General features: G+C 43.1%; 1 protein-coding gene across 2 annotated transcripts in view; it reads left to right on the forward strand.

The window, feature by feature from the left end:
* Nucleotides 1–5,315: 5,315 nt before the first annotated feature.
* Nucleotides 5,316–27,925, forward strand: part of LOC122760299 (prospero homeobox protein 1-like) — a 32,575-nt gene continuing 9,965 nt past the window's right edge. The window contains exons 1-6 of one of the 2 annotated variants that reach the window (XM_044015388.1): nucleotides 5,316–5,345; nucleotides 7,526–7,952; nucleotides 8,282–8,887; nucleotides 8,993–10,222; nucleotides 14,465–14,572; nucleotides 22,750–22,959. In XM_044015388.1, coding sequence (XP_043871323.1) covers nucleotides 7,596–7,952; nucleotides 8,282–8,887; nucleotides 8,993–10,222; nucleotides 14,465–14,572; nucleotides 22,750–22,959 — 2,511 coding nt within the window. In that variant the 5' untranslated portion in view covers nucleotides 5,316–5,345; nucleotides 7,526–7,595. The remainder of the gene's footprint in view (nucleotides 5,346–7,525; nucleotides 7,953–8,281; nucleotides 8,888–8,992; nucleotides 10,223–14,464; nucleotides 14,573–22,749; nucleotides 22,960–27,925) is intronic. The other variant, XM_044015395.1, reaches the window with a different exon arrangement.

The following is a 27,925-nucleotide window of genomic DNA, read 5'->3' on the forward strand; positions in this document are numbered from 1 at the left end:
CAAATCTTCTATAACCATACAAGAGCAACGTCGGGTTAAGTGTCTTGCCCAAGGACACATAGACTAGCAGAGCTGGAAATCAAACTCACAGCCTTTCAGTTCTTTTACTTCTAAAACTTAAGTACATATTCAATCAGAAAATTGCTTTTTATACTTAAATACAGTAAATGACATATACTTTAAGGCTTTTACTTAAGTAAAAATGTAAAAGGTGATTTTCTAGATTTACTCCAACATCCGATCAGGTACATTCTACAAGACTCCCGTCACTGATATTTCAAACTGACCAATGTCAGATTGCACAATTTGTAAAGTCCCGTGTAATCTGCCGTGTCACTTCCACACTGCACACGTTTTTGTTTTTATTCATAGTTCTTTGAAAAATAATTGCACTCCACTCTTTATTTTTGTATCTCGCCATAATATTTGTTTTCTGCTCTCGTTTATATGAGCTTTACCTGGCTATAAACCCGACTCATCATTTTTTACTGGAGATAAAAGTGTGCATTGAGTAAGCTATAGCAAGTTTACACTTTATTAGGTACTCACGACAGGCGTGGCTGTCCATCTGTTTCACGGTTTCTCTATACCTTGGTTTTTAAGTAGTGATTATATGAGTTTTTTTAATGTCTGGTCCATTTTTGTTTCTGAATACATTGACAAAAAGTGCATTATTTCACTTTTTCGCTCCACTCTCTGTCAACCAATGAGATCCGAACTATTCACACCAGCCCGTCCTCGTCTTCCGCCTAAATGTACCGAGTTGCTGGCTGATAATATTTGTGTTTGTTTACTGCATTAAAAACTTAAAAAAAGCTCAGAAAGGACTCTGTTTCTACTGGACAGGTAGGTTAACTTTATGTCTTTCTGATCTTTTGAGAGCATGTGTTGTTTTTTCGGCCTCACATTAGCGCCACCGAAAGTCACCGATGCCGCGCGTTCCGCGTTCCTGTGCTTTGGAGGCGTAGGCTTGGACTTTTGAATTCAAAACGTAGCCCGCTCCAACTGTTTTTCCAGGATCTCCGACCCTACAAGCAGTTCAACAGGTGTTGGATTTAAGCCTCATTTATGGGAAATTGTTCTTGTTTTATTCATTCATCGTCTACCGCTTTATCCATCACATAGTTCACTCACACACGAGGTCCATTTAGAGTGTCCATTTAACCTCTGCATGTTTTTGAACTGTGGGAGGAAACCGGAGAAAACCTGCTCCCCTCTTTTAAATATTGTCTTTTAAAGATGTTGTATCTAATATCTAGATTTTTCCAAATTAGCAGATGAGTGTACTCTTTAAACAACATTTAAATCAATTCGAGAGCATTTCGCTTTCGCGTTCTCGCAGCGACGACGCGCACCAAAAGTTTACCAAGTACAAACAAACTCCTGATGCCACTGTGCAAACTCACTGCACCACATGCACATGCACATGCACATGCACCCTTTTCCTTTATTGAGCACTGTTCATTTTTCTTTGTGTCAGCTAATGTCTGTGTTTTTGGCCTCGCAGGCGAGAGTGACGAGCCGGGCTACCCGGTAATGTCTGCAATAAGACCTTTTCACCACCTCTTACCTCTTCACCTGCATACGATACTTCTGTAGTCAAAGTGTGTGTGTATGTGCAGTGTGTGTGTGCGCGCGGGACTGTGCAGTGTGTGTGTGTGTGTGTGTGTGTTTGTGTCACAGCTCTCAGAGAGGACCCTGGGACCCTCCTCGACAGTGAGAGCTTTTAGCTCGTCTTCACTAATGTCCTGAATAATGGCATCTTGATGGAGAGAGAGGAGATGGAAAAGAGAAAGGGAGAGGGGAAAAAGAGAGCGGGAAGAGATGGAAGGGAAAAAAAAGACAGACAGAGAAACCTCTGCATCTATCCGTCTGTACCTCCAGACCTCCATCAGCACCCGGCCCTGTCATTATTCCCTCTCTGCTTCTGTTTCATTATTCCCTTTTTGTCTCTTTTTTTTTTTTCCTCCGGCACGATGATGATGATCCACAGAGATCTGTGTGTGTGTGTGTGTGTGTGTCCACCAGTAAGGAGTCCTTTTGTGAAACGCCAGCCTTTTAGCAAAGTAAACTTTTGATGACATGGAGGCTGTAATGGGGGGGGATTTAATATGCAAATGTTTGCAAAGTGCACAACATGCGGATACAAAGACACACAAATCGCGTGCGGCACGTCCAAGCACACTTTCCTTCTGTATCACGCAAACCTTACACAGTGTCTCTGTAATTCTGCTCATGCTGATGTGTCAGCAGAGGTTTGAAGAAAAGCTGCAGGAGATTTCCCACCCAGAACAACTGCACATTGTCCCCGCTACATCTTCAATATACGTCCTTTTAATTAAAACCTTCAGGACATTTTGTCGTCGGTTTGAAGCCACAGACGCCGGTGAAATGAACCCGACTCTTTATTGATGCTGTGAAATGTAACACACGCACAAAAAAAGAGGTTCTTGCCAATTCAGAAATCAGTGTTTGTGCGTCAATCTGCGACTGAAAGAGGGGAGAAAAAAAATAAAATAAAAACATGTTCAAGGTAAACTGTTCAGAACTGAATCTGCAGTAAATTACATATCGTACAATAAAAGGCTGACGGAGGCTTCTGAACTTTTCAGAGGGGGGGGGGGGGAAAAAAGCCTCTCGTATCTCAAATGGTTTGATTTTGTCACTCGCATTCTTTTGTTTAAAGAAAAAAAAGGAGAAGAAAGGTTTAAAAAGTGTGTGATTTAAAAGACTGTGTTTAAAAATATGTCACCATAGGTGTAAGGACTGTAAACTCCGTCACCCAAAAGCCACCGAAGCTGAATAAATCACATTCACTGCGGGAGTTCTTTGTGACTTGATAAACACCGACACTGATTTCTTCACAAATGTCGCACTCAACAAGGCACTTTGGCGATGACGTGTCACAGTTACAGTTACAGGTGTTGAATTCATCCGTTTCTCTCGTGGGGTAAAAAAAAAAAACAAACCTTGTGGATCAGAGCGTTTGGCTTGAACCTGAAGTGGATCGTACCATGTGACCGTGAGTTTGGCTCTTTTGGTTAAAGCTGTGTAATATTATATTAGCAGCGTGTGGTCGATTAAAGCTCACTGTTGGTTCTTGTGTTGTGGGGGTGAGGTGAGCGACCGCGACAGAAACACACTCGTTTCACAACATTCCTCACATTAAACACACTTTTCTCACGTGTGTGTGTGTGTGTGTTGGGGTTCATTGCCACATCAGCCAAGCAAACACAAGAGTTAAAAATTAATACATTCATTTTCTACTCTACATGCTGCAGATGCTCCATGAAATGCATTTTTTAAGCTCTTTATTTTCTATAAATTCGAGAAAAAAAAAGAGAATTTGGCCTCATTGATTTATTCATTAATGTCAGAAATCTTTAACTTTTATTTAAAGTTTCTCCATCTGAAGAGGAAACAAAATACTCTGGGTAATTATCAAAGTATGCAAAAAAATATATAAATAAATACTAAATGACATCACCCCAGCACAGCACAGTGTCAAATATAGGTCACAGCTTTTTACAGCACATCGTTAAGTGGAGGGGGGAAAAAAGAAGGGTGAGTGTTTTTGTGCCAAATAACTTTAAAAAAATAACAATAATTCAAAACAAACGGGCCCTGTTTGTCTGTGCATACAAGGACAACGACACACAACACACACTGGGGGCGGAAATAACACAATATGTTCATATTTTGTCCGCAAATCAAAGCGCACTGTGGATAAAGTCGATGATTCCCGTGCGTAATTTGGTTCATCTAATCATACGAGATGCGGCGAAAAATGACGGACGGCTCTGGCGATGTTTTAACAGTGAGTGATGGAAAGATGAGGGAAAAAAAAACTAAAACATTTAATCTCAACAGTATTTGAATTATCGATGCGCTTTAAAAAAAAAAAACAACACATGCCGACAGAGCGCATACCTTCACACACACACACACACGGAGCAAATATGTGCACCTCGTGTTAATCTGATATTCAGGAGAAATTACCCAAAACATTATTTTAACTCCATCAAACAACTTACATTATGTTAAATCATGAGATTATTCCCTTGTCCATCATTTGCTCTGAGAGTTTCTGACACTATGGTTTAGATAAACACGCACATTTCTCTCTCTTTGCGGAGAAACGTTTTTCCTCAACAAATGCGTGCAATTGTGCGTAAATGTCGCGTATTAAGGATGATGATTGTTTATTATTATTAACATTATTTGGCATCATCGGCGAGTGTTCAACACACAACTTTGTAATTTAATTTACGCGAGACCAGACTCAGTTTAAATATCTTTCATTTGGATTGTGACGGTTTTATTTCCATGACAATAATCTGAAACTCTGTCCGCACTGAAAGGCCTCTGGGGTGTTGCGTGGGAATCGTGCGGATTCACGCAGAAAAATCATTGCTTTCCTCGGGGCGAAGATTACAGTGGAGAAAAGAAGAGAAGACTTTGGGAAGAACTTTGTGAGAAAAGCCGCTTGTTTCCAGCTGCGTAAAAGGCGCAATAAATAAATAATTACAGTAATTGAAGAGCTGAGCTGCCGCACAGGGAAGTGAAATAAAACACTGTTATGACTCAAAACAATAGTTGTATCATCAAAGTCATAGTTTTTTTATTAAAAGGAACAAGAACATTGTTAAATTCACTGATTTGTTATTATCATTATTATTGTTATTATTATTATTACTGATATTACAAAAATCAATGCATTTAACACATAAAAGAAGAAGTGATGTGATTTAATTTCAACACCAAACACGTGTTTTATTCCCGGTAATTAGAAAAGTGAATGGATGTAATGTTCCGTTTACCCTCCTCATCCTCCTCCTGCGCTCCTCTCTCCTCTCTGTGTGCGCTCTGGCTGAGCTGCTGCTCCTTATAAATAAAGTCCAGCGTCTCCGGCTCTTCTTCCTTATTGGTCAGGTGGAGTCGTCGCCTCCCTCTGGAGCCGGTGACGCAGCGTCTTCGCGTATCCTTCATGTGCGTCTCCCCTCGTTTCTTATTGAGAGTCTTGCCGTCTGTCAGAGGCAGAAAAAGCAGGAGAGGCACCAAGTGCGTGCGCTCGTTTTCTACACACTTCCCATCCCGGGAGCAGAGCGGCGCACAAGAGCTACCTCTCTCTCTCTCACTCACTCTCTCTCTTTCTCTCTCTCTCGCTCTGTCATTATCTCTCTCGCTCCCTCCCGTGCGCGCACGCTCCGAGTACGTCTCCACTTTGCTGTGGTAAATTACAGCATTGATCTGAACGGCGGGTGCGGATCTGTCTGTTTTTCTTCTTCTTGTTCGACGCGCCGACTTTTTGGGGGGAAAAACACACACGCGCGCGCGAGAGAGACGTGAGTACAAAGTTATTACTGTTGTTATTGTCACTCGTGGGCTCATAAGTGACAGGATATGCATGTGCGCGTGTGGGTTTTGTCAGATCGCGTTGTGTGCGTTTAGTGGAACTTCCACTGACGTCTCATGGAAATCCAGATGGTTTATTCTGGCTCTTTGTGCGCTACAGTCTCGGGCTGTTTGTGAGTTTTGGTTTGTTTGTTGGCTTTCCTTTTTTTGAAAAAATAAATAAATAAAGTGGAGCTCGATCATGTTTTGAGTTCAGCTCGCGTGGATCCGAGATCCAGTCGTCGCTTTTGGAATTCCCCACAGTTGTTCCAAACCATAAAACGACTTGTTCTGTTTATGAAAAGTAAACAAATCCAAATGACAGCAAATTGTATTTCTATTCTATTTAAATTTGATTTTAAATGCGATTGACTGATCTACTGGAACTAGAAGAAAAGCAAAAACTGCTTTAAAATCAACTAAATCACCGTCTTTGACTGTTTCAGAACTTTTTCTTTTCAACCGAATACCACTTTATAGACTCTGAAACAAAACTGTGAACATCGATGTATTGTGTAATGTTTGCTTTGAGTCACGACCGGGCACTAACTAACTCATGTTTGCCGTCTCCAACGCTGTGCGTAAAAGTCGTTGTTTTGCAGTCAAGTCTCTGCGTGGAGAGCGCAACACAGTGAGGAGTCATAAGGGGATCCCCTCAACTCTCAAGTATCATCACCTATTAGTTAGTCTTCTTTTCCCATAACACAAGTAACAACATTTCAATTATGACCCTAAAATTTTGATTTTAATCACTTTTTATTTTCCTGTAATTAGCTGTAATGACTGAAATAGTTCCATAATTCTAAATAATAACCATCATGTACCAAAGATAAATTAGCCGCCAAGCCCACATTTTAATTCCCTGGAAATGACAACAAGCCCTTTCACACTATCCTTTACTTCCCATTTCAGTTCAGAGCAAGTTTTTCTTCCTGCTCTTCATTTGACTAATGTTTTCTGCAAGAGCAGAGTTATTTTTGTGTCGTCTCGCTCGTGTTCACGTTCAGTATCGCAGCATTTATCAGTCCGTTTGTGTGCCATCGACTTGCACCCTCAGCGTGAACCTCACATACAGAAAGCTGCATAGTTACTGAGATCTTTGGACCAAAGCTGTTTGTGTCACACTGTGTGTGCGTGTGTGTGTGTTTGTGTATCTGGGTCACTACTGGTCAACTGTGCCGAGGGGAAGAGTGATTTACTGAACTTTTCTGTCAACTAACCTTTCTACCCCTGCTCGGAAAGTATTTCATTTGGTAATGGCCCCCGCAGTAGCACAGCAGTGTCTGCTTTTATCTGCTGTTGCAAAAGCATCACACTTTGTGTCCTTGATTCAGTCTGGACGTGCGTTGGAGCACAGTCACGGTTGCTGTCTTCCCTTTAAAATCAGACTCCTGTGTTGCAGTTACACAACTGTGAGCGTTGTTTTTTGTTTTTAAAGAAAACACTAGAATGAAAAGTGCTCAGCTCTGGAGGGGAAGCAGCTTTAATTTGTGAATTATTTCCCTACACCTGACCCTGAAATCACTTGCAAAACAGATGCAAACAGGTATCATGGAAAACTGCCCACATGCACGTGTGAGGACTCATTTGCCTTCACACACACACACACACAGTTTTTCCTTTCTCCATGTTTTTTTAGCTTCAATAGTTACTTTTCACTTCATACCTTTTACAATATAACATCAAATATATAACGTGATTTATTTATTTTTTATCAAGGTTAGACCTTAAGAAGGAAATGGGAAATGGTTTCTCCTCTGTGGGACCGACTTCAACGATTTTAGAAAGAGAGAAAATGTGTTTTAAATCCACATAGAGTGTATTTTTGTAGAAATGATCGTGTCTTTGCTTCCGTCATCAGGTGTATCGGTTGTGTTGGTTGCAATGGTTTCCAAAAGAGCAAATGCACTATTAAATATCGTCTAATGTAGTACACATTTGTTTCTGCGTCATGTCCTGGGAAATGTACGCTTCTAGAAACGCTAAAAACTAATTAATGTTTATTTTACGCAAGTATATGGCACAATTGTTTTACCTGTAAGACATCAAAATGACACTTTCTGTGTAATATTTCTAAAATATTTATGTTGAAATCATCAAACAAACAAACTGTGTTTTTGTCATCGACCAGGTGCCTCCTCTCTCACCCTGCATGTGTCTGTGAGGACCCCCTGGTCATGTTCATTTAGCTGCCCTGCGTGATGCCTGATCATGACAGCACCGCACTCCTAAGAGACTCCAGACAGACGAAGCGCCGACGCGTCGACATCGGGGTGAAGAGGACCGTGGGTAGCACGATATTCGCCCGCGCCAGCGAAAGCCTGTTCGACAGCATGAACCAATCACACGGCCCGGACCAGGACGGCGACTGCTCGCTGGTCAGTCGCGGCCACGGCGGCGCTGCCGGCGACGGAGAGAAGTCTAATGTTCTGAGGAAGTTGCTGAAGAGGACAAACTCGTACGACGACGCCATGATGCCCTTTCCTGGCGTCACCATCATCTCTCAGCTGCTGAAGAACAACATAGTCAAGAATGGAGGCAGCGACTCAGGCTTCCAGGTATAAACACACAAAGTCACTGAATTAAGGGTTTGAAGTTGCAGTACATTCAGACCTGACTCAGGGAGCGTTTTGTACGTATACAGCAGCAGAGCAGGGGTGGGCGGGGACAAGAAAGCACAAGGTGTGGTCAATCAAACTCCACCCTGTTTGCCCTCATCTGGCTTCAAGAGCACGATGTTGTTGTTGCCTTCGTTTGTCCCGACATGAAACAAATCACTTACTGGGATGTCACCGGGCGACATGACATCTTGCCACTAATTCAAACTAATCCATTAATCAATCCATTTAATCTAAGAAATGTTCATTATCTCTGTCCTCCATCACAGGGGAGTGGAGCTCTGTCCAGCGGCGGCTCGGAGATTCAAGGCGAGGACGCCTGTAGCAACTCCTCCCGTGACCAGGACAGCCCATCTGACTGCTTGTCTCCTGGGCCGCCTCCTCCATCGTCCTCCTCCTCCTTCAGGGGGCCACCACCTCCATTGGGCTTGAACTCACACGCTCCCTCTCAGCCTCACTCCCTCGCCTCGTTCGACTTGGACAGGCTGTCGGACGAGCACCTCCGCGCCAAACGGGCCCGCGTGGAAAACATCATCCGCGGCATGAGCCACTCGCCGCTGGTGCGGCCCAATCCCGGCGACCACAGCCAAGAGAGCAGCCACGAGAACAGCAGCAACAACAGCAACAGCAGTAACGATCACAGGGGGGACGGCAATGTCCACAGCACTGGCAACCACAACCACATTCCCAGCGACTGCCCGTCCCTCTTGAACTCGCCGGGGTCGCGGGCCACCGTCGGCGAGGTCTACAGGGAGAATAAGAGGAAACAGCGTCTGCCGCAGCAGCAGCACAGCTTCACACAGCTGGTGTGTTCCAGGCAGGAGCAGAGACAGGAAGAGAGACGGCAGCTCAAACTGCAACTGGAGGACATGCAGGTTGGTTGTCCAAAGTGATTGGATAAGTTATTGTAGAAATGGTAACAGGTGATCCCAATGTTTGGGAGGTGTCTTCTAAAACCTTCTCGATCCTCTCTTGTTTAGAAACAACTGCGCCAACTCCAGGAAAAATTCTACCAGATCTACGACTCAGAGACGGAAGAAGAGGAGGAGAATGGTGAGAACGGAGAGGGTGACCGAGGAGAAGAAGACGGTAACTTGTCTGAGGACAGCATACGCTCTGACGGCTTGGAGGAAAGACACCGAGACAGAGGGCGACACAGACACGACCAACTCTCCGAGCTGGACCCGGGTCTGTTCCTGGACCGGGCCCGAGCCCTCCTACGAGAACAGGCCCTTTTAGACGGAGAAATAGAAGATGTGGACGGCAGGGAGGAGGAGGAGAGGAACAGAGAAAGGGTGCTGAAGAGGAGAGGAGCGGCGGCAGGAGCCGGGGGAGGGGGACGGCAGTTAGCAGAGACTCTAAAGCAGGAGCTGAACTGTGCCGTGTCACAGGTCGTTGACACGGTCGTCAAGGGCTTCTCTTCACCCAAGCAGGCTGTCAGTCACCATCATGGCTGCCACAACAACACACCAGCTGCACCCTCCTCCAACTCGTCCTCTTCCTGTCCTCCGCCGTTTGGGCCCCTGCCCTCCCTTACCCCGGACTCGCGCTTTAGCAGCGGCGCCCTGGCCCTCACTTTGAACGGCGATGGCAGCCCCACTCCCAACTACCACTCCTCCAACCAGAGGCTGCACTGCTTTGGTGACGTCATCGTCCCCAGCCCGATGGATTCCTTTGGCGGCTTGAGCGGCAGACTGAGCGGCGTGCCGACACCCAGCGACCAAACAGAGGCCCTGCCGTTGGTGGTACGGAAGAACGGCGGTGGAGCCGGGGAAGAGAACATCAACCCGTCGTTTCCTCCGCCGCCTCCACCTCACCATCCCTCCCTTCACCCCTCTCCCCTCACTGCCTCTCTCGGGTTTAGCCCTCCATCATTTCGCCACCCATTCCCTCTCCCCCTTATGGGTTACCCCTTTCAAAGCCCACTGGGGTCACACGGGGGCGGAGCCGGGTACCCGCCGGGGCCAAAGGACCTCCATCGGTCCTCGCCCGATTCCATGGACATGACGCGGGAAGCTCTCAGCCTCAGAACCAAAATGGCGTCCCTCGGAGGGAGGCACCTCAGTCACCACCATCACCACCACCACCACCAGCACAGGCAGAGCTCACCGAGCCAGCACGGACCAGAGGGTCTGTCTCTATCCCTCATCAAGTCAGAGTGTGGAGACCTGCAAGACATCGCCGACATGTCGCCTTACTCAGGCAGCACTGTATCCTCTTTATTGTGAGTGTGTGTGTGTGTGTTCACAGGTATTACTCATGTAAGGTTAGGGTCTAAGGGTTAGGTTAGGGTCAGGATTAGGATTAGGATGAGAGTCTCCAGGAAATGAATGTAAATCAATGCAATGTCCTCTAAAACCGGGCGTGGGTGTGCGTATGTGTGTGTAAAACTCCAAAAACAAAGTTTAAACCTTCACTCTTTCTCATCTCATGTTGATTCAAAGGGGTAAGAATCGCCAGATATAATAATATTATATTATCATGATACGATATTACGATATCGCAATATAGTGAGAGTGAGCACCATCTAGTGGACTGAAAAGTCAAATTTTTTTATGCTAATCCACAAAAAGCTTATTTGTAACATATTGTAAAAAATCAAATGCAAAAAACCCCAATATTGTGATATTTCACTGTAGAAAATGGTGTAAAACTGCCGCCTTTTTGTACGAAATCAAGTAATCAAGTAATCGCTCAGCCCTAACGTGTAGCACAGTAGCTTTTTATTTTCCTGCTAAACCAGACTCACATTTTACGACGGTTAAAACGTACTAAAACGTCTTCCAGGCGGCAGCGGCGGCGGCGGCAGACTGTCGCCTCGGAAAGTCTTCGACATCAATTAATCTGTATTAATTAGTTCCCGCTCTAAACCTCCTCTTGTTTCCTTGCTGAGTGGGGAGGATGAAAAGGGGCGCGCCGGGTCTTGCAAGAGGGGGGAAGATTAAACAGGTCTCACACTGCTCTCTCTCTCTCAAGCTCTTTTAAGTCTGTGCAGCAGGTTGTGGCGTTTAAAGGTGCTGAGAAAAGGCCAATGAGCTCCCTCTTTAACCCACACACACACACACACACACACACACATACGGTGTTCCTGAGACACTTGTGCTGTTTGGTTCTCTTTCATCAAGAAGACTTTGTACATAAATGCTCAAAGCAAATCATATTTCACTTTGTGCGTGCATGTGTGTGTGTGTGTGTGTGTGAGGTTAGACCTTGTACACAGGAGCTCAAAGCTAATCATATTTCAAAGAGCACAGGAGGAGGAGGAGGAGGAGGAGGACAGGTGAATGCTTGCTCTCATTGATGGAAGCCTTCTTCTTCTTCTTCTTCTTCTTCTTCTTCATATGAGTGTGTGTCTGTGTGAGGGTTGTGTGTCTGCGGGTGTGGGTACCACATAAGGAGAAGTGTGATATCCAGAATGCACACACCGGTTCCCTCTTTACTATTTTTACATTTTTGTGTTTTTTTAACTCATTGTCAGCCGCCCTCTTGTTGCTGATGATCACTCAAACTCTGCTTTCATTTGTTGGCCTTCGCTCTCAGTTGCTCGGCAGCTGTGTGTTAGTGTGTGTGTGTGTGTGTGTTGTCCTTCCTTTCGTAATGCATGCGTGCGCACACACACACACACACAGAGTCCCTTTCATGGCGTGTGCACGAGGACAGGTGTTTGCAGGTAGCTGTTTATCTTTTCGTTCCTAACCTTTCATATGGAGAGGGCTTCTCCCCGACACACACACACACACACACACACACACACTCTGACGACACACACGATCATGTTTGAAGAACAAAGCGGAAAAAAAGCAAAACAAGACTTTGAACCCCGACAAATAGGAACTCCTCACAACTGCGATGAGGATTTGATCGCGTTGCCGTCGTCTTCAAAGCCAATTTATGTCGCTTTAATTGAAATAAATAAAAAAAAAAGGGAAATATTTGACACGTCTCGATCCCGCGGAGCCGTTTCATTCCGAAAAGCTTCTCTCATTCATTTCACTCTCTTTTTTCTTTGAAATTGGACATTATTATTTCAAAGATACTGACCACCCTTCAACCCTCGCTTTTTAATTCTGTTTTTAACTCTTTTTTTTCATTCTTTGCTTTAATACCGGCGAACCTTCAGCTCATTCTGAGTTCATTCACTTTTCACATTCTCTCATTTCGCTTACTTCTCGTCTTGACAAGCAGCAAATTTCACTTTTTTTTTTTTACAGATTAAACGATTGGCAAATTATCTGAAAGAATTCCGGTAATTGTTGGATGCATTCATCAAGTTAATGCGACAGATATTAAGTGGTTGCGGCAAAACAAAAAAAAAAAGTCCCTGTATTTTACAATTCATATGTACATTTTCAGGGAAGTTAACTCCAATATTTTCACTGAAAACTCAACATGGGTTCATTTAAGTCAGATTTCTTGCCGTTTTCTTACAGAAAAAGACGATTTTTTTTTTTACTTTTTACGTTATTATTCAACTCAGACATATGTGGTGATCGCAATGCGCGTTGATTTGAGGAAGGAAGAGCGGCAGTGAGGCTGAGGTGTTCTGCATCGATCACAGTTCACCTGAACGGTGTGTTAACACACACACACACACACACACACACACACACACACACACACACACACTCTTAGGTCTGTGTATCTTTAATCCTTTCTGTGGAGGCGAGCAGATGTCGTACCTTTTATTTATGAATTTAGCCCCCACCTCTTTGCTCCCTTGTCCTTCCAGTTCACTCACACACACACACACACACACACACACACACACACACACACACCTGGTAACAAGGTCAAGTTACAGCTGACACAGGGAGTCCTGCGCAAACACACGCACACACATGCAGGAGTGTGTTGTTGAAAACACACAGCAGTAGGAAATAAGGAGGAAGAGGAGCGGACGGAAAAAGAACATCGCCAGTTGCATTTATTCACCGAGTCACGTTAGCTACTGTTACACGCGTGCGCACGTCATTTGCTTCACAATGTTTACTTTGTGTGTCTGTGTGCGTGTGCGTGTGTTTCCATATAAAACAAGAACACCGCAGAGTCACAGTGACAGGTTGGCATGAATGTTAACCAGGTAATGGTGTTGTTGTCTGACGCGCGGTGAATGATGGATGACGAGCGTACGCTCTCTTTGTCGATGTTGTAGCTGCTGACGAGCTCAGTCGGTTCCTCGTTCGGGAGGGTTTGAGGCTTTTACTCAAGATTTACGTTGAAAAATAACATCAAATCAAGTTGTAAATCGCTTATCGATAAAAGTTTCTCGTGGAAATTACTTGGTTTACCTGTTCAAAATAAACCTGAGGTTTAATTATAAGGAATTAGATTTGTGCACGACCCTTTTTAAGAAGCTAACAACAGTTGAAAATACACAAATTGCAAAAATATCGATTTAATCATTCAAAGCTATCGTATTTTATTTTGTTTGGATCAGAATCTCACATGCTCCGACTCTTTCGCGTTTGGGTTTTTTTTTTGGTTGCAATTCTGACCGTGGGCGGGGCTTAGGGAGCTGCCTGCTGATTGGCTGCTGAGTTTTGGAGCGACAGCTCAGTGGACCAGGCGCAGACACAGACTTGGAGTCGCTGTCCGTTCGTAATAACTCAAAGATGAATCTGACAAACAAGTATTTTAATTTATTACAATTATTATTAGTATCTTGGGAGAACGAGTTCCAGTTCTACTTCCTGTCCATTGAGCTGTCACTCCAAAATTCAGTGGCCAATCAGCAGGCAGCAACAAAAAAGTGTATGTTTATACTTTATTTGCAATGTGTGTAATATATTGTTTGATAATATTGACACAACTCTAATTCCATAATATTATAGGCACACTTTGTCACCTCCAAAAAGTATAAATATCAAACTCTGCTTCCTGTCCTTCATCTTCCTGTTTCCTTTCACCTCTTTTCTCCACTGCGTTTTTTCCTCTTGTCGCCTTTTCCCAGCCATATAGGGCTCCTGGGGTTTCTGTGTGTGTGTGTGTGTGTGTGTGTGTGTGTGTGTGTGTGTGTGTGTGTGTGTGTGCGCGTGTGTGTGTATGCTTGACCTGTGGGGTGGGGGTGTTCCATTGATTGCCTCATCTTCCCTGATAGATTATAGGGCTGTTAATGTGGTGGGGAAATGGCAGCATGGTGGATCACAGCTGTTATAACACACACACACACACACACAGTTATTATTTTCCTTGTTGAGACAATGGTGTGATACAGGAGTGAACGTGGGATGTGATCCAAAGCCTGCAGGTGGACGCTTGTGTTAAACACCAACGTTTGCATTTTCATGAAAAACAAAGAAAGAAACAAAAAAAGGAGATTTCTGACACTGAACGTACCAAAAGACAAAGATAGATTGAGAATTTTGAGTATGTGGAAGCTTCGCGGTCCTTTTCTTTGCTCACTACTTTTAACACTGTGCACTTGCTTGCTGGTTCCTTAACTGATTCTTCAGATTCAGGAGGGTTTGTCTCCCAACCACCTGAAGAAAGCCAAGCTCATGTTCTTCTACACCCGCTACCCTTCCTCCAACATGCTCAAAATGTACTTCTCCGACGTCAAGGTAAGACCTTGCCCTTCACTTTTCTCCTCCGCATTCTTTCTCTCTCCACGTTTCTCTCTTTTATGAGCCTTTTTCGTCTCTTCAGTTTTTTTTCTCTCTTTCAGCGCCCGTCACATTCATGATTGTACTTTTTTGTTTCGACCCTGAATTTAATGTATTAATTTGTCTCGCCATTGTTGGTGTTGTCTTTTTAAAAAAAAAAATAATAAAAAAAAAAAATGGGATTAAAACAATGAAAGACAGGTTAATGCTTTGCAGGGACACATAATCAGAAAGATTAAATGGTATTTTAGCGTTATCCACTTTCAAAACTTCATTTCTTTTCCTTTCCAGGAGTCAATAGGTGTGGTTTTTTTTTGTGTGATTTTTTTTGCCGCAGGGAATTCAGAGGCATCTTTAGTATCAGATCTCAAAGATCAGCAGAGTGTGTTTTACGGTGACAGATGGGCGCGGATGAACTGTTGTAAACAGGTGTGTGAGTCTTTGTGTGAATGAAGCCTTTTTGGGTTATTTACATTTATTTCTTTTTTTCATTCCGCTGATTTTGTCCGGGTCAGCGTCCACGGACGGATTCGTGCGTTTGTCACTTTTCCGCGTTTTGTTGGTCAGTGAACGAGTGTACTGTATGTGTGTGTGTGTGTGTGTGTGTGTGTGTGTGTGTGTGTGTGTGTGAGAGAGGGAGACCCTTTAGCGCAGATGGGTGCTCCAGTCTGTCACGTCTTTGTGGCATAATTAGAGTTTCTGGCCTTAATCGGCCTGGGGTTTGGAAAAGGGAGGGGTGGTGGGGTAATAACGCCCACTTTCCCTCTCTCACACACACACGTACTGTAACACCACAAACCCCCCCACACACACACACACACCACAATCTCTTTTGCCCAAAACACAATTCTCACTCTCACTTTCGGTCAAATGAGAGAAGTTTAACTCTTAAGTGTTTCAGCAGAAACGAGACCAATCGTCGTTGGCGGAGAAAAAACCCCGACGAGTTAAAAAGAGGCGGTGCGTGCGCGTGTTTGGGTGTCTTGAGAAAACGACGACGGCGGCGGGGACGTGTGGAGGGGACGACAAACAAACGGAAGCCTTTAAAACAAAGGCGCTGATTGTTTTCGTGTTTACAGGCTGCTGTGTGTTTTGTAAAGGAGCATACGGCTCCGCGACGGATTCAGGACACTGTATTCAAATGAGCAGCAACACCGCACACACACACACACACACACACACACACACACACACACACACACACACCAGCTGCCCTTTGGCTCATGTCTGTGGTGATCACTTCCTCATGGCAGTGCCACATCCTCATTGGGTGCCATGGCAACAGGCGTCGCTGGGACACCAGGTTGCTAGGCAAACACAAGGTTGCTAAGGCCTACCTGCCTGCCTGCCTGCTCGCGGCACATGAAAGTCTGATTTGTCATGTGAGCGAATGAGCGCCACAGGTCAGTGTAGTGTGTAAAAGTGGGAAATGTTTAATTAAATAAAAGAAGAATTGACATAAAAAAAAAAGCAGCGTTTAAAACTTTTAATTCCAACGTTTAGCCTGAATACACTTAAATATGTGCTCGTTATATATGGACATGGCCGTTAACTTCTGTGTCTCATCATACGTACTTTATTTTGAAAAACCACATTGACCTTCAGTTGTTCTGGGAAAGTTTAAACCCCGTAAAAAACGTTGACATTGACCATTTCTAATCAGCTTGCTCGGCCCGTGTGAGTCATACTTTCTATTATGTGAGTAAATATGCTTAATACTGTACATATGTGGTCACATAAACTGCGGCTTTGGGGGTTTCATTTGGCAAATTAGGGCGATAATGAGTTGGTAAACAGGCTCAGTTCATTTGCGGGTTTATTCGGTGGAGGCTGATAGACTTGGCTTTTACAACAACTCTAAGACCGTCCACAGCCTGTGGCTCCGGGTTTGTGTCCAAACTGATATTTAATTAATCTCTTCATCTCGGCAAAATGTGGATTTAGATTAGGAGATGTTTGCAGTGGCACTTTGCTCGGCAGATGGACGGAATTACGGCTTCTGTCTGAAAGATCCATGAACGAGTGAGATTTCAAGGAATTCATTCATTTCTATTGGAATTTAAAGGACTAAAATACACCTTTAAAGTATTCTTAAGAGTTTTTTTTGCTGATAATGTGATTTTATATACGTAGAATTATTTGTATATATTTATTATTTTTTTACATAATATTGAGAATGTTTAGTGCCTAGAAAAGTTGTATCCAAGCTCTAACTTGTGCATTTTATTCCTGGTTGAATGAAGGTTAAATAAAATTAAAGAACCAGATATATCTTTTAATTAAGATGTAATAAAAATAATATTAATAATTAGACAAAACTGAATTGACTGTACATTGAATATTTGTCAATTTTCTACCACTAAATTGAATATATTGAATATTAAAAGTCAAAAATCTACTTTTCATGAGTCTGACATACGTGTACATGTTTCCTAGCAGATCTAAATATTAACAACTAGCAATACCTGGAAACTGTAGGTTCCAGGAAACGGAACAGTTGAGACGGGGACTATTTTTAGACGCGGAAGAACACACATTTGATTCAAAAACACACTCTTATTGCTTATTAAAAAAACATTAAAAAAAAACGTATGAATTAGGCTTTGGAGGCGACACTTGACAAAGGGGGATGTTTTTGTATCTGCGGTGTGATGGATTCTCATTATTATATCATTTGTATGCAAATAATGGGCGACTGACACATTTTTGGTTTCTAATTGAGCCGTAATCCCGGTTAATCCCGCATAATTCATGTGTGGGAGGGCCTATTATTTTCACTCAATGGAAAAATGAGTCGCAGATAATCCTGTTTGTGATGAACGAAGCTGTTCTTTTAGGTTGTGTGTGTGTGTGTGCATTTATATCTTTGTGAGGACATTAAGTCTGGGCCTCACAACGATAAAGGGATATTTGGGGGGGTTAAGAGGTTTTAGGGTAAGGGTTAGGCACTTAGTTGTGATGGTTAAGGTTAGGGTAAGGGGTGAGGGAATGCATTATGTTTGTCAGAATAGATGTGTGTGTCCTATTTCCTTCTCACATTTCTCCCATCATTACCATATTTATTTATTTTTTTTGTAAATCCAGGTCATTGTCTCTTTTTCTTCTTCCTCCCTCTCTCTCTCTCCCTCTCTCCCGGGGAACAATAAGTAGCATGTGTTTGGAGGATCAGGCGGATTCACTGTAAGGGAATTAGGGCCCTGAATGGCTTCCCTTAATTGGACTTAAATGGACTTTGTCTATGAGAAACTGGTTCTTAAATATGAGCCTCTCAGACACAGTGTCCGCCGCGCTCTGTGTGTGGGAAGTGGGTTGAGCGGACGACTGTTTTAGCCACACATGAGTGAGCGCGCGCACACACACACACACACGCTCTCACACTCACACACACACACACCAGTTCTTAATTGCATAGTGAAAGCTCTTGCCTTCTGACCAGACAATCATACATGTTAGCATGAGACGCCGAGGTCACCGCCGTCTCATCTTGAGAGAGAGTCAGTGAGAGTAATTAAGAGCGTGTAAAGACTGGAGGAGTTAGGATTAATTAGACGCTCACTGGCTCAGGGAGTTCCTCCTCCTCCTCCTCACACTCTCACTAACACACACACACACACTCACACTAAACACAGCGACAGATTTATCAGCACAGGCCCCGAAGACTCTCTGCCTTGAGAGACTGGAACGACATCTCCACGCCTCCGTCTCAGCAGGAATCAATTAGCGAGCGGCCCGCCTCTCACCCGCCCTGTCAATTAGAGTCACACAGCCAATTTGGCGACAGATTTTTTTTTTTTTAACTGAACTTAAGTCTGTGCATGTGTGAATCGAGCAAACTGTGGTTCTAAGACGTTAAAACGCGGCTTTTTTTTCTCTTTTTTTTTACATAAAACTGCATTTTGATGACAGTTTTTATTTCCATGTCGTCGTGACACTCGTTGCTGCTGGCAAGTTCCAACGTGTGTAAAATAAAACATGATTCTTTAAAGATTCCAACCACAAACTCATGTATGCGGTCCAAGATTACCAGTTTATACACAAAAAGCCCTTTATACATGGTCAGAAAACGGTTGTGCTCCACCGACCTGAGCCAGGGTTCCCACACCTTGATTGAAACCATATTTAAGGACTTTTCAAGGACATTCCAGGACCAATTTCCTCAAACACTCAAAGGACCAAATGTGCTGACACAGCTTAAGATGGGAGGACAATGTCCTATCTCAAAAGTGATAGGACATTATACACCTTACAAAATAAAAGCATAAAGACATAAATTGAAAAGAAGTCATTCATACCAATATTTCCAATAAATCTCTCTTAAGTCTGCCTTAAAATGAACCCTTTTTAGCTTTAATTTGATTTGTTTGTTTACTCTACAGTACATTTATGTTGTTCAGGGTTTCCTGCTCCTTGGTTGACACCAAATTCAAGGACTTCCCAGGATCAATTCCCCCTCAAATTCAAGGAGCGAATGTGCTGACACAGCTTAAGATGGGAGGGCAACTTGTAAGAGCCGATGGCGTCCACCGTTATTGATTAGCAGCACGCTCTGCATCTGGACAAGTAGATTGTCCTTGGGACCAAAGTCGGTCTTTGTAGAGCCGGAGATCTTGGGAATTTGCATTTTTCCCAGGCATCACGTCATCATTTGCTCTCTCTCTCGCTCAATGCTACTCGCTCATTGTTCTGCGCAGAAAATATATCAACTTAACTTTAAAATTCACAAACTTTCAAGGATTTCAAGGACCTGTGGGAACCCTACTGAGCTACATCACCTACATCGTCCTAATGGCGGTGGGAGGTTCCAAACACAAGAAGAAGAAGCGACAGCGAATGCAAGCACAAAAACGCAAGGGTGCTATTTTCAGATTATCCCAATCTAAGACCCGTTTTCCAACGTCTAGCATGACGCAATTTATTCCATTAGGGATCGTACCTGGTACCTGGTGCTTTTTTTGGTACCGGCCGGCCACTGATTGGTCAGAGAGTGTCGTCACTGGCAGAGCTGTAATCGTGACGTCCGACACAAGAATCAAACTGAACAACGATGGACTGTAGATCTGTTAAAAAGACTTAAAACGTGCGTTAATCTCCAACATTTAACAAAGGAAATGTCTAAAATCTCAAGATTTAACAGTCTGGTGCTGAAAGCCGGCGATGGGTCGTGCAGGAAGTGCTGAACGATTCTATGAACAAATCTTTTTACTGAACTGATTCTAATGATTCAGTTGCACAGAAAACACCTGCTTTAGTTGTCACCAGTGTGTGTTTGTGTCACTTATATAAGCAGTTTCGCGCAGCCGTGCTATGACGACTCCGCCCGCGTTGAGGTTGTCGTGACTGATACCAAACAGTCGAGTAGTGGTCGGACTAGTGAGCGCCCAAATAGTGTTTGACTGCTCCCAAAACGCTGCTTCCGTGTGGATAAAACTGAAGTTGATTGTCTTGAACTTGTTTTTGAGTGCACGGGCGCCACACACACACACACACACCCTGCAGCGTAAACTGTCGAGTGAAGCAGAAATGGCCAAAAACATAATTTCCCAAAGTTACTACAGCAGCTTTTCCTTCAGCGTCAGAACTCGGCGAGTTATGTCGACTGTGCACATTCACGCCGTCCTCTACTAAAATTGTGCCGAGCTACAACGAATCGGGGTTGAAGTGTCGAAGCGGTGGGCACATTCTTAAAGGATGTGTGTTTGCCCTTTCCGACATGCCCTGGGGACAGCGCCATCAAGAGGAGAAGAGCAGAGTTAGGACACCGTGACACTTTTCTCTGACACTTCTCTCGTTTTGTTTTAAACAGAAAATGGCATTCCTCAAACTCAGCGTTTTGCTGCCGCCTCCATTCTCTCTTTTAGTCTTTTGTTTCTGTTTGGATTGTGCTGATTGTGATGAGCTGGATGGGACAACAGAGGGTGAGAGGTGGAGGGCGGAGGGGGGGCAGGTGGGGATTGAGAGGTGATATCAGTCTTTAAATAAAAATACTGCACAGCTTCTGATTCTGGAGCTGCACCTGTTGAGTTTCTGAAGCATTAAAGATCCTCAGAAAATCAGACGAGAGCGGAATGTTTTCTGCTGTGTTTTATCTGAATTTGACCTAGTGGCCAACCCTAGTACTGCAGTTGACTGACTGTGTATACAGTGTGTCCTTGACCTCAAAGAGAAGAGCAAAATAGGGATGTTTACCACAATATTGTGAGCGTTTGGGCCGATAAACAACACCAAGGGAAATTAACATCATATTTTTCCATACTTTTTTTTGTTTTACAATGGCAACTAAATTAATCATGAGGTTTTTTTAAGGAATTAAAACCAGCTTTGTGATTTTTCTTCATGGCCAAACGAGACATTTGAGAACATTGTCAATTCCATTTTTCAACATTTTATCCACATATCAAGAAAATAGTCAACATTCAAAGTTTGACATTTCACCTGACGTGACAGCGTAAAATTTACAAGAATTTTAGAAGCCATAAGCCATGATTTTCTGTAAATAATTAAATGACAAACAGTGATTATTATGTTGTCACTTTACTAAGCGAATAATTCATAATTCATTTAATTGTGAAGAAAACAAAAAAATCTATTATTTTGACGATACCACTTTATTCCATCTCCTGGCGAGTTTGACATGACAACACGATTAATTGCAAACTAATATGATCATAAATGTAGTTAAAAATAGTTTGTTTTAATTCCAAACAGATTGATTCCGACAGCTTTTTTAATTACCGCGTCTCGTATCTCGTACAGATGCTGCGTGCGTGTTCTTTACGTTCGTACGCGGACTCATGACATTGTCTTGTGTGTGACTGTGTGTGTTTGTGTTTTAATTGCTGAGTTATCACGTTCCTTTTTTGGGTCAAACACCCCACACACACACATTCACACACTTTCCCCTCTGGACACACACACACACACACACACCAGCCCCCTCCCCAATTATGCTCCATTATGTCACCCCTCTGGCTGCTCCTGAAAAATATCTTTCCCACTCTGTCACCCTCTCTCTCTCTACATTCCTTTTTCCATGCCACCTCTCACTCCATTCATCTCTATCTCACTCAGTTTCCCCCCCGTGCTTCTTTTTTCTCCCTCTCTCACTCATCCCTTGTTCCTGTGAGACAATGTCTTGTAACAATACAGAGCTTAATCTCCGTGTCAAAGCCGTTTTTCCCCTTCAGCAAACACACACACACACGTGTTCGCACAGCATTCTTAGTGAGGACACCCACAACCCCTTACCCTAACCTTAGCCATCACAACAAAATGCTCTTTTAAGGGCTGACAGGATGTGAGGACCAGACAAAATGTCCTCACTCCCTGTGGTTTATAAGGGTTGTTTTTTTTTAGTACACATACAAGAACACACACACTTTCACTGGGCTGTGAAAGTGTGTGCAGATTTCCCACACTTGATGAAGAGGTTATTAAATCATAATTTCACATGTTTAAATAATCAATAAATACTAGTTCCTTGTGAAGACAAACTGAATAGCCCACCAGGGGGCGACTTCACAAGTTATTCACAAGTCTAAATCGCTAATTTCAGCTCGTCGTCAACAAGACGTGACGTTTTTTAGTTATTTTCCCCATTTAGAGGAAAATATGATATAAAGTATGACACATGTGAGAGGTATCGTCCAATAGGAGCCACATCACGATTCTGTTGTCTTCAGTACTTCACTTACGACCAGTCCTAGTGGCCAACCCTAGTACTGCACACATGTTTTTTTGTGTAGCTATTGCAGTTTTTTGTAGTTCTTTTCAGTTGGACAACTGTGTATACACTGTGTCCTTGGCCATGTGAGATGGGACATGGACAAAACACAACCATAATCCATAAATATAGGGATTTCTATGGATAAATGACACTGATATATATACACAGAGGTCATTTAGTCTCTTTTAAAGCTTCACACGTCTTCAATACTTCCGGAGTATGTCATGACATCTTCATGTTTCACGCCACTCAATGGTGGAAAATATGAACAACAGTAAAAGTTGATTTTAAATATAGAATCTGTACGTTTTAGTCTCAGTAGACCAGAATGCATTGCTGAATACCCTGATTGTTGGCTCTGTATGAGTTGTAGGGAGCCACTGTTAACTAAATAGACGTGTATTAATTCAAGGTTGTCCTGTTCCAGTTCAACCGCTGCATCACCTCGCAGCTGATCAAGTGGTTCAGCAACTTCCGGGAGTTCTACTACATCCAGATGGAGAAGTTTGCGCGGCAGGCCATCAACGAGGGCGTGGCGGCCGCGGACGAGCTGTCGGTGGGCCGCGACGCCGAGCTCTTCAGGGCCCTCAACATGCACTACAACAAGGCCAACGACTTTGAGGTAAGCTGGACGAATGAGGACCAAGCAAGATTCACGGTTTCATACACCAAGGTCCATTTTCAAGCTTTTCCAGCACCTCACAGCTGTGGTAAACAACATCTGCTAGCTAAAACGATTGCTAGCTAAAATGATAGCTCGCTAACTAATTAATAGACAGACAGACAAAACGATTGCTAGCTAAAACGCAGACAGACAGATAGATCAATTGCACGCTAAAATGATTAGCTTGATTAACTAATTGATAGTGACATACTGAGTATTTCAGAATGTGCTGATCTACAGGGACTTATTTTTATTTCACTGTCTATTATAAACTTTATTATCATCAGGAAGCTATTTTGTTTGGAGTATTTACAACAAAGTTCATGCACTTTCAAGGATCTCAAAACAAAAAAATAAACCCTGAACGACGTGAAGACGAGGGTCGTTTTTCTTGCAAAGCTTCGTTTGCGTGCATTCAAGATTCAAATCGATTACATTTCTGTTTATTGTTTTGTTTTTTTTCTAAATCCCAAATGGGATTTGGTGCACAAGGTTAAAAAAGACAGCAAAACAACGTGCCTGGAGCTCTCAAGTTGAATAAATAGATAAATAGATAAATAAAGGGTGTCATTGAAATCATTATTGTGTTTTCAATGATCATTCTGGGGGTTTATTTATTATGTGAAAGTATCTATTATTAGTTGTCATATCAACTAAAATGTTTAGCCTTCTTCGTGTCATGGTGCATTATCGCATCTTCTAGCAACGGTTATATGTTTGTTTGTTTACAATTTAACAGAATCAGTTGTCGTGTCAACACTGTCCAGTTCAGGGTTCCAACTATTTTAATAACTGGTTATTCAGTTTGAGTATTTTTATTGTCTTAAATGTAAAAAACAACGTTTCTTTGCTCTATAGAACACAAAAATTGAATATATGTAGGACAAAATAACATATTTGAGAACATCATTTCAAGGTTTGGGATACATTGATGAACATTTCTCAATATTTTCTGCCATTTTTGGACCAAATAACTAGGGCTGCAACATTTATTCAATTAATTATTAATCCATTACTAAATTAATCAACTATTTTGTAACTCGGTTATTCTGTTTGTTTGTTTTTAATTGTCAAAACAAGCTTTTTTCATATAGATCGAACACAACTCTAAGTGGACAGATTCATCTACAATGAAACGTGGATTCAGCGCAGCTCACGCAAAAACCTGCTGTCATTTCACAAATATTACGCTGAGGCGTGGATGTCGTCGTATATATGCGAGCGTGTCGCGTGTTCGACGAGGCGAAAGAGGACGCCGCTCCGGGCGCGGGCGTCCTTGTCGAGGCAGGCGGTTTTTGGAGAAGTCACATTCTCCGTTTCTCAAACTGTGGTGCCAGTGGTACGCGAGCTTCCTCTTGTGGTACTTGGAGGAAATCTCTGACTGGAGTGTGTAGACAACGTATCTTAAATCTTAATCCAATTTCTCTATACAAGTGTGTGAAGAATATATGTGAGGAAGAGGAGGATGATGAGAGAGCAAATGATCTTAATGGGAATAAATATGCCTCCTGTGATAAGTCGATAGGTGATAACAGTGAAGATATTGGTGTTAAAGAATTTGAGAAGCACTCATCTAAAGGGAACTTATCACCCACACAGCACCACTTCAGCAACATCGACACGTCGATTAGTATGCGCGCAAACACACACGCCGACGGCAAATGCTTTACACGCTTTGCATAACAGGGGTCAGGTAGTTTTTCACAGGTGTGTATGTAAAAGGTCTGTACAGGAAACAGACACACACATGCAAATATTGTGTGTGCGATTATTATTAGCTACTGGAGTGGAAGAGTCAGGGCTGAAAATGCTTGACTTACAATGGAATTGAGTACAATCAGCCAGGGATGGAATCGAACTTGCGACCATGATGTCTTTCGCACACAGGGTACCGGTCTTAGTAGTTTCAGGAGTTGAGACAAATACTCAAACAAATTTTATTTGAAATATGCGTTATACTGTTCAAATTACAACGACAGTGTTTCTCTTCCATTTTAAATTGTTAATACACTATTTTAACGTGCGGTAATATTGTAAATAACTGCCAGATATTGAAAGTTATTCTGGAAAACTGGGCAACAGCACATTTTCCGGTCCTTTTATGGTTGAAATAAGCAACAAGGGACATTTTGAGGCTTAGGTGTCAAAGGGTTAAGTTTGTCCTTCCGGTAGCAACTTCCTGTCTACAGTTTTTCCGTTCAATTGAAAGAAAAGTCCAACTTTTTGAGAACAAGACGTCAAAAATAATATTTATGATGCTGTTTCACATCATTTCAAAATAAAAGTGTTTGTTTTGCTACGGAACAATAAAGAGCTCACAACATAAATGTATTTATTAATAAAGACAAAACGGAGTTATGGATGATCGACCCACTGATGACGCCACAAAACAATTATAGAATCATTTAAAATGTCTAAACTCATCGTATTTGTATTGATCAAGTTCACACGTGTTAATCTCAGCGACATTTTAACAGATTAAGATGAATTTTTCCATGCTTATGTAAGATGGTTATATCTATAAGGTATATCCAGATGGATCCAAAATGTAAACATGTGTAAAACGCAGGAGTACAGAGAATATAGAGTTGCCTGTTTTTGATTTTCTCAGACGGTATTAGGATATTGTAGCAGAGCAGCGTTCATCACTAATTAATTTGCAAATTTCTTCCTCGATTATTTGAATAAGTAATCAATAAAAAAAACAAAACACAGTCCGAACCCTGAGAATTTTCTAATTACTACAAAATAAAGCCAGGATAAAAAGAAGCTGTGACTAGGAAATGGTTGGTATTATGACCAAATGTTTCCAGTGATTACTAAAATATTTTTTAATTTCCGTGTCAACAGATTTAGTGAATGAATGAATGAACTGACTCGGCGTCGGATGCCTTCGAGTAGTGGGACTGCGGCGGCTTCAAATCAGACTCTGCATTCAAAGAGTGAAAATTTAACTCAGTCCAAAAACAGTCTAATTATCGCGCTGCCTGTGTGTGTGTGTGTGTGTGTGTGTGTGTGTGTGTGTGTGTGTGTGTGTGTGTCAGACCTGAACACGGAGAGAATTACACAGGAAAAATGAAAGCACAGAGCTTCACGACTCAAAGGATGTGAGCGCATTTATTGTATCCTTCTGAAACGGTAAAATGTCCATGTTTGGGTTTCCTTGACTCAAACGCTTCAGGAACCAGAAACAATGTTGTCAGTTACTTTTTTAAGTGATTAAAGGGCCATTTCATGTTATTATTATTATTATTAATAGATAAAGACTTAATGTAGGTGCTTCAATAACACGTGTGCAGACTTTGTCCCCTTTCCTGTCGGCCTCCTTCTCTCCCTTCACCTCCCTCCTTCCTCATGTCCGTCCGCCCTGAGGGAACATTACCGGCTGGGGACTCTCTCTCCCCCTCTCCCTCTCCCTCTCTCTCCTCCTCTCTGTCAAACTCAGAGGCGTGAAACTGGAACCACGGCCGATTCAGCAAGTCTCCCGACACACACACACACACACACACAAAAGTCTTCTCCTTTTGCCAAATTTAGCATCATCATAGTTCCACCTTGGTTTGTCCCCCATCACACACCCTCCATCCATCCTCCCTCTCTCCTTGCTCCCCTCCCCCCCTTCTTCCAGCTGAATCCGTCCTGTGTCGATACGTCCTCTTCATCGCCTCCTTCTCCTCCTCCTCTTCTTTCCTGTACCTTTGTCCCCGCTTCACTTTTCTCCCGCTGTCCGACGTCTTTGTCCCCAGACTCGTCTCCTCCCTTTGTCTCGGCCCCACTCAGACCTGCTCTCTGCCACATTACGGTGTCAGAGTTGGCCTCGCGAGGTTAAACCATTAGCATTTTTAATGTTAGAGAAAAACAAGTTAATCTGGGATAAACACTGTCCCGCTGATGAAGTGAAGAAAGTGTTCCTCAGTTTGACGGGTTATTAGGAAAAGCTCGACGTACATGACCGGCATTTTAACTAGTAATTGTAGATTACTGCCCTGCAAAGGTGAGCGTAATTTGTCAGGAGTGTGCGCGTGTGCTGTCGTCTTACAAAGTTGGCATAAACAGGCCTCCGTAATTATAGCAGCTTCATTAATTACTTCCTCCCTCCTCTCCAGCCACATTCTTTAAACTCTTCTTTCTTGTTTACCTCTCTCTCTCTCTCCATCCTTACCGTCTCCTGCTTCCTTCTCTATCAAAACAAATGTTGCCCTAATTGCTGCTCTGCCCACAAACTAATGATGGAGGCGAGAGGGGAAAAAAAGTATATATATCAAGAATTTGCCAGGACTCTGAGGGAAAGATGTCAACTTGTACCGTCTGCCAAGAGGACAAACGTTTTCTTTTCTGTTTTTATATTGAGGACAGGTTGGTGTGCGTGTGTGTGTGTGTGTGTGTGTGTGTGTGTGTGTGTGTGTGTGTGTGTGTGTGTGTGTGTGCGGCATGAGGAGGGACAATGAGACATTTTTATGAAGCCTTCTAAAGGACATTCTCATCTTTCCAGTTCAAGGATCCTCACAGGCTCTGTCAGCACCAAACGACAGCACAGCTAGCCTTACTTAACACACACACACACACACACACACACACACACAGATACTCATTTGTGTTCATCTGAAAGCAGAGATAACCTCCCTTGAAGGGGGGGTGTGGTTACGACCGAAATCTGCCCTTTGACTTTGAACCACACACACTAACGCACACATGTACACGCACACACACACACACCTGGAGGCCACAGAGTGGTCACACACTCGCACTTCAGAGCTATCTGGTTTCATAAGCTCTGCACTTCATGAAAGGCTAAAGTTCTCATGTCTTTCTCTGCCGTTTTAGACCCTTTGTCGTCCTCTCGCTCTCCCTCATTCACCCGTTCACTCATCCTCTCCACGTCCTCTTCATGCGAGCCCATTGAAGACGGGAGCCCGTGCTCAAA

The sequence above is a fragment of the Solea senegalensis genome, linkage group LG2 (genome assembly GCF_019176455.1).
Source record: "Solea senegalensis isolate Sse05_10M linkage group LG2, IFAPA_SoseM_1, whole genome shotgun sequence".
Classification (NCBI taxonomy): domain Eukaryota; kingdom Metazoa; phylum Chordata; class Actinopteri; order Pleuronectiformes; family Soleidae; genus Solea; species Solea senegalensis.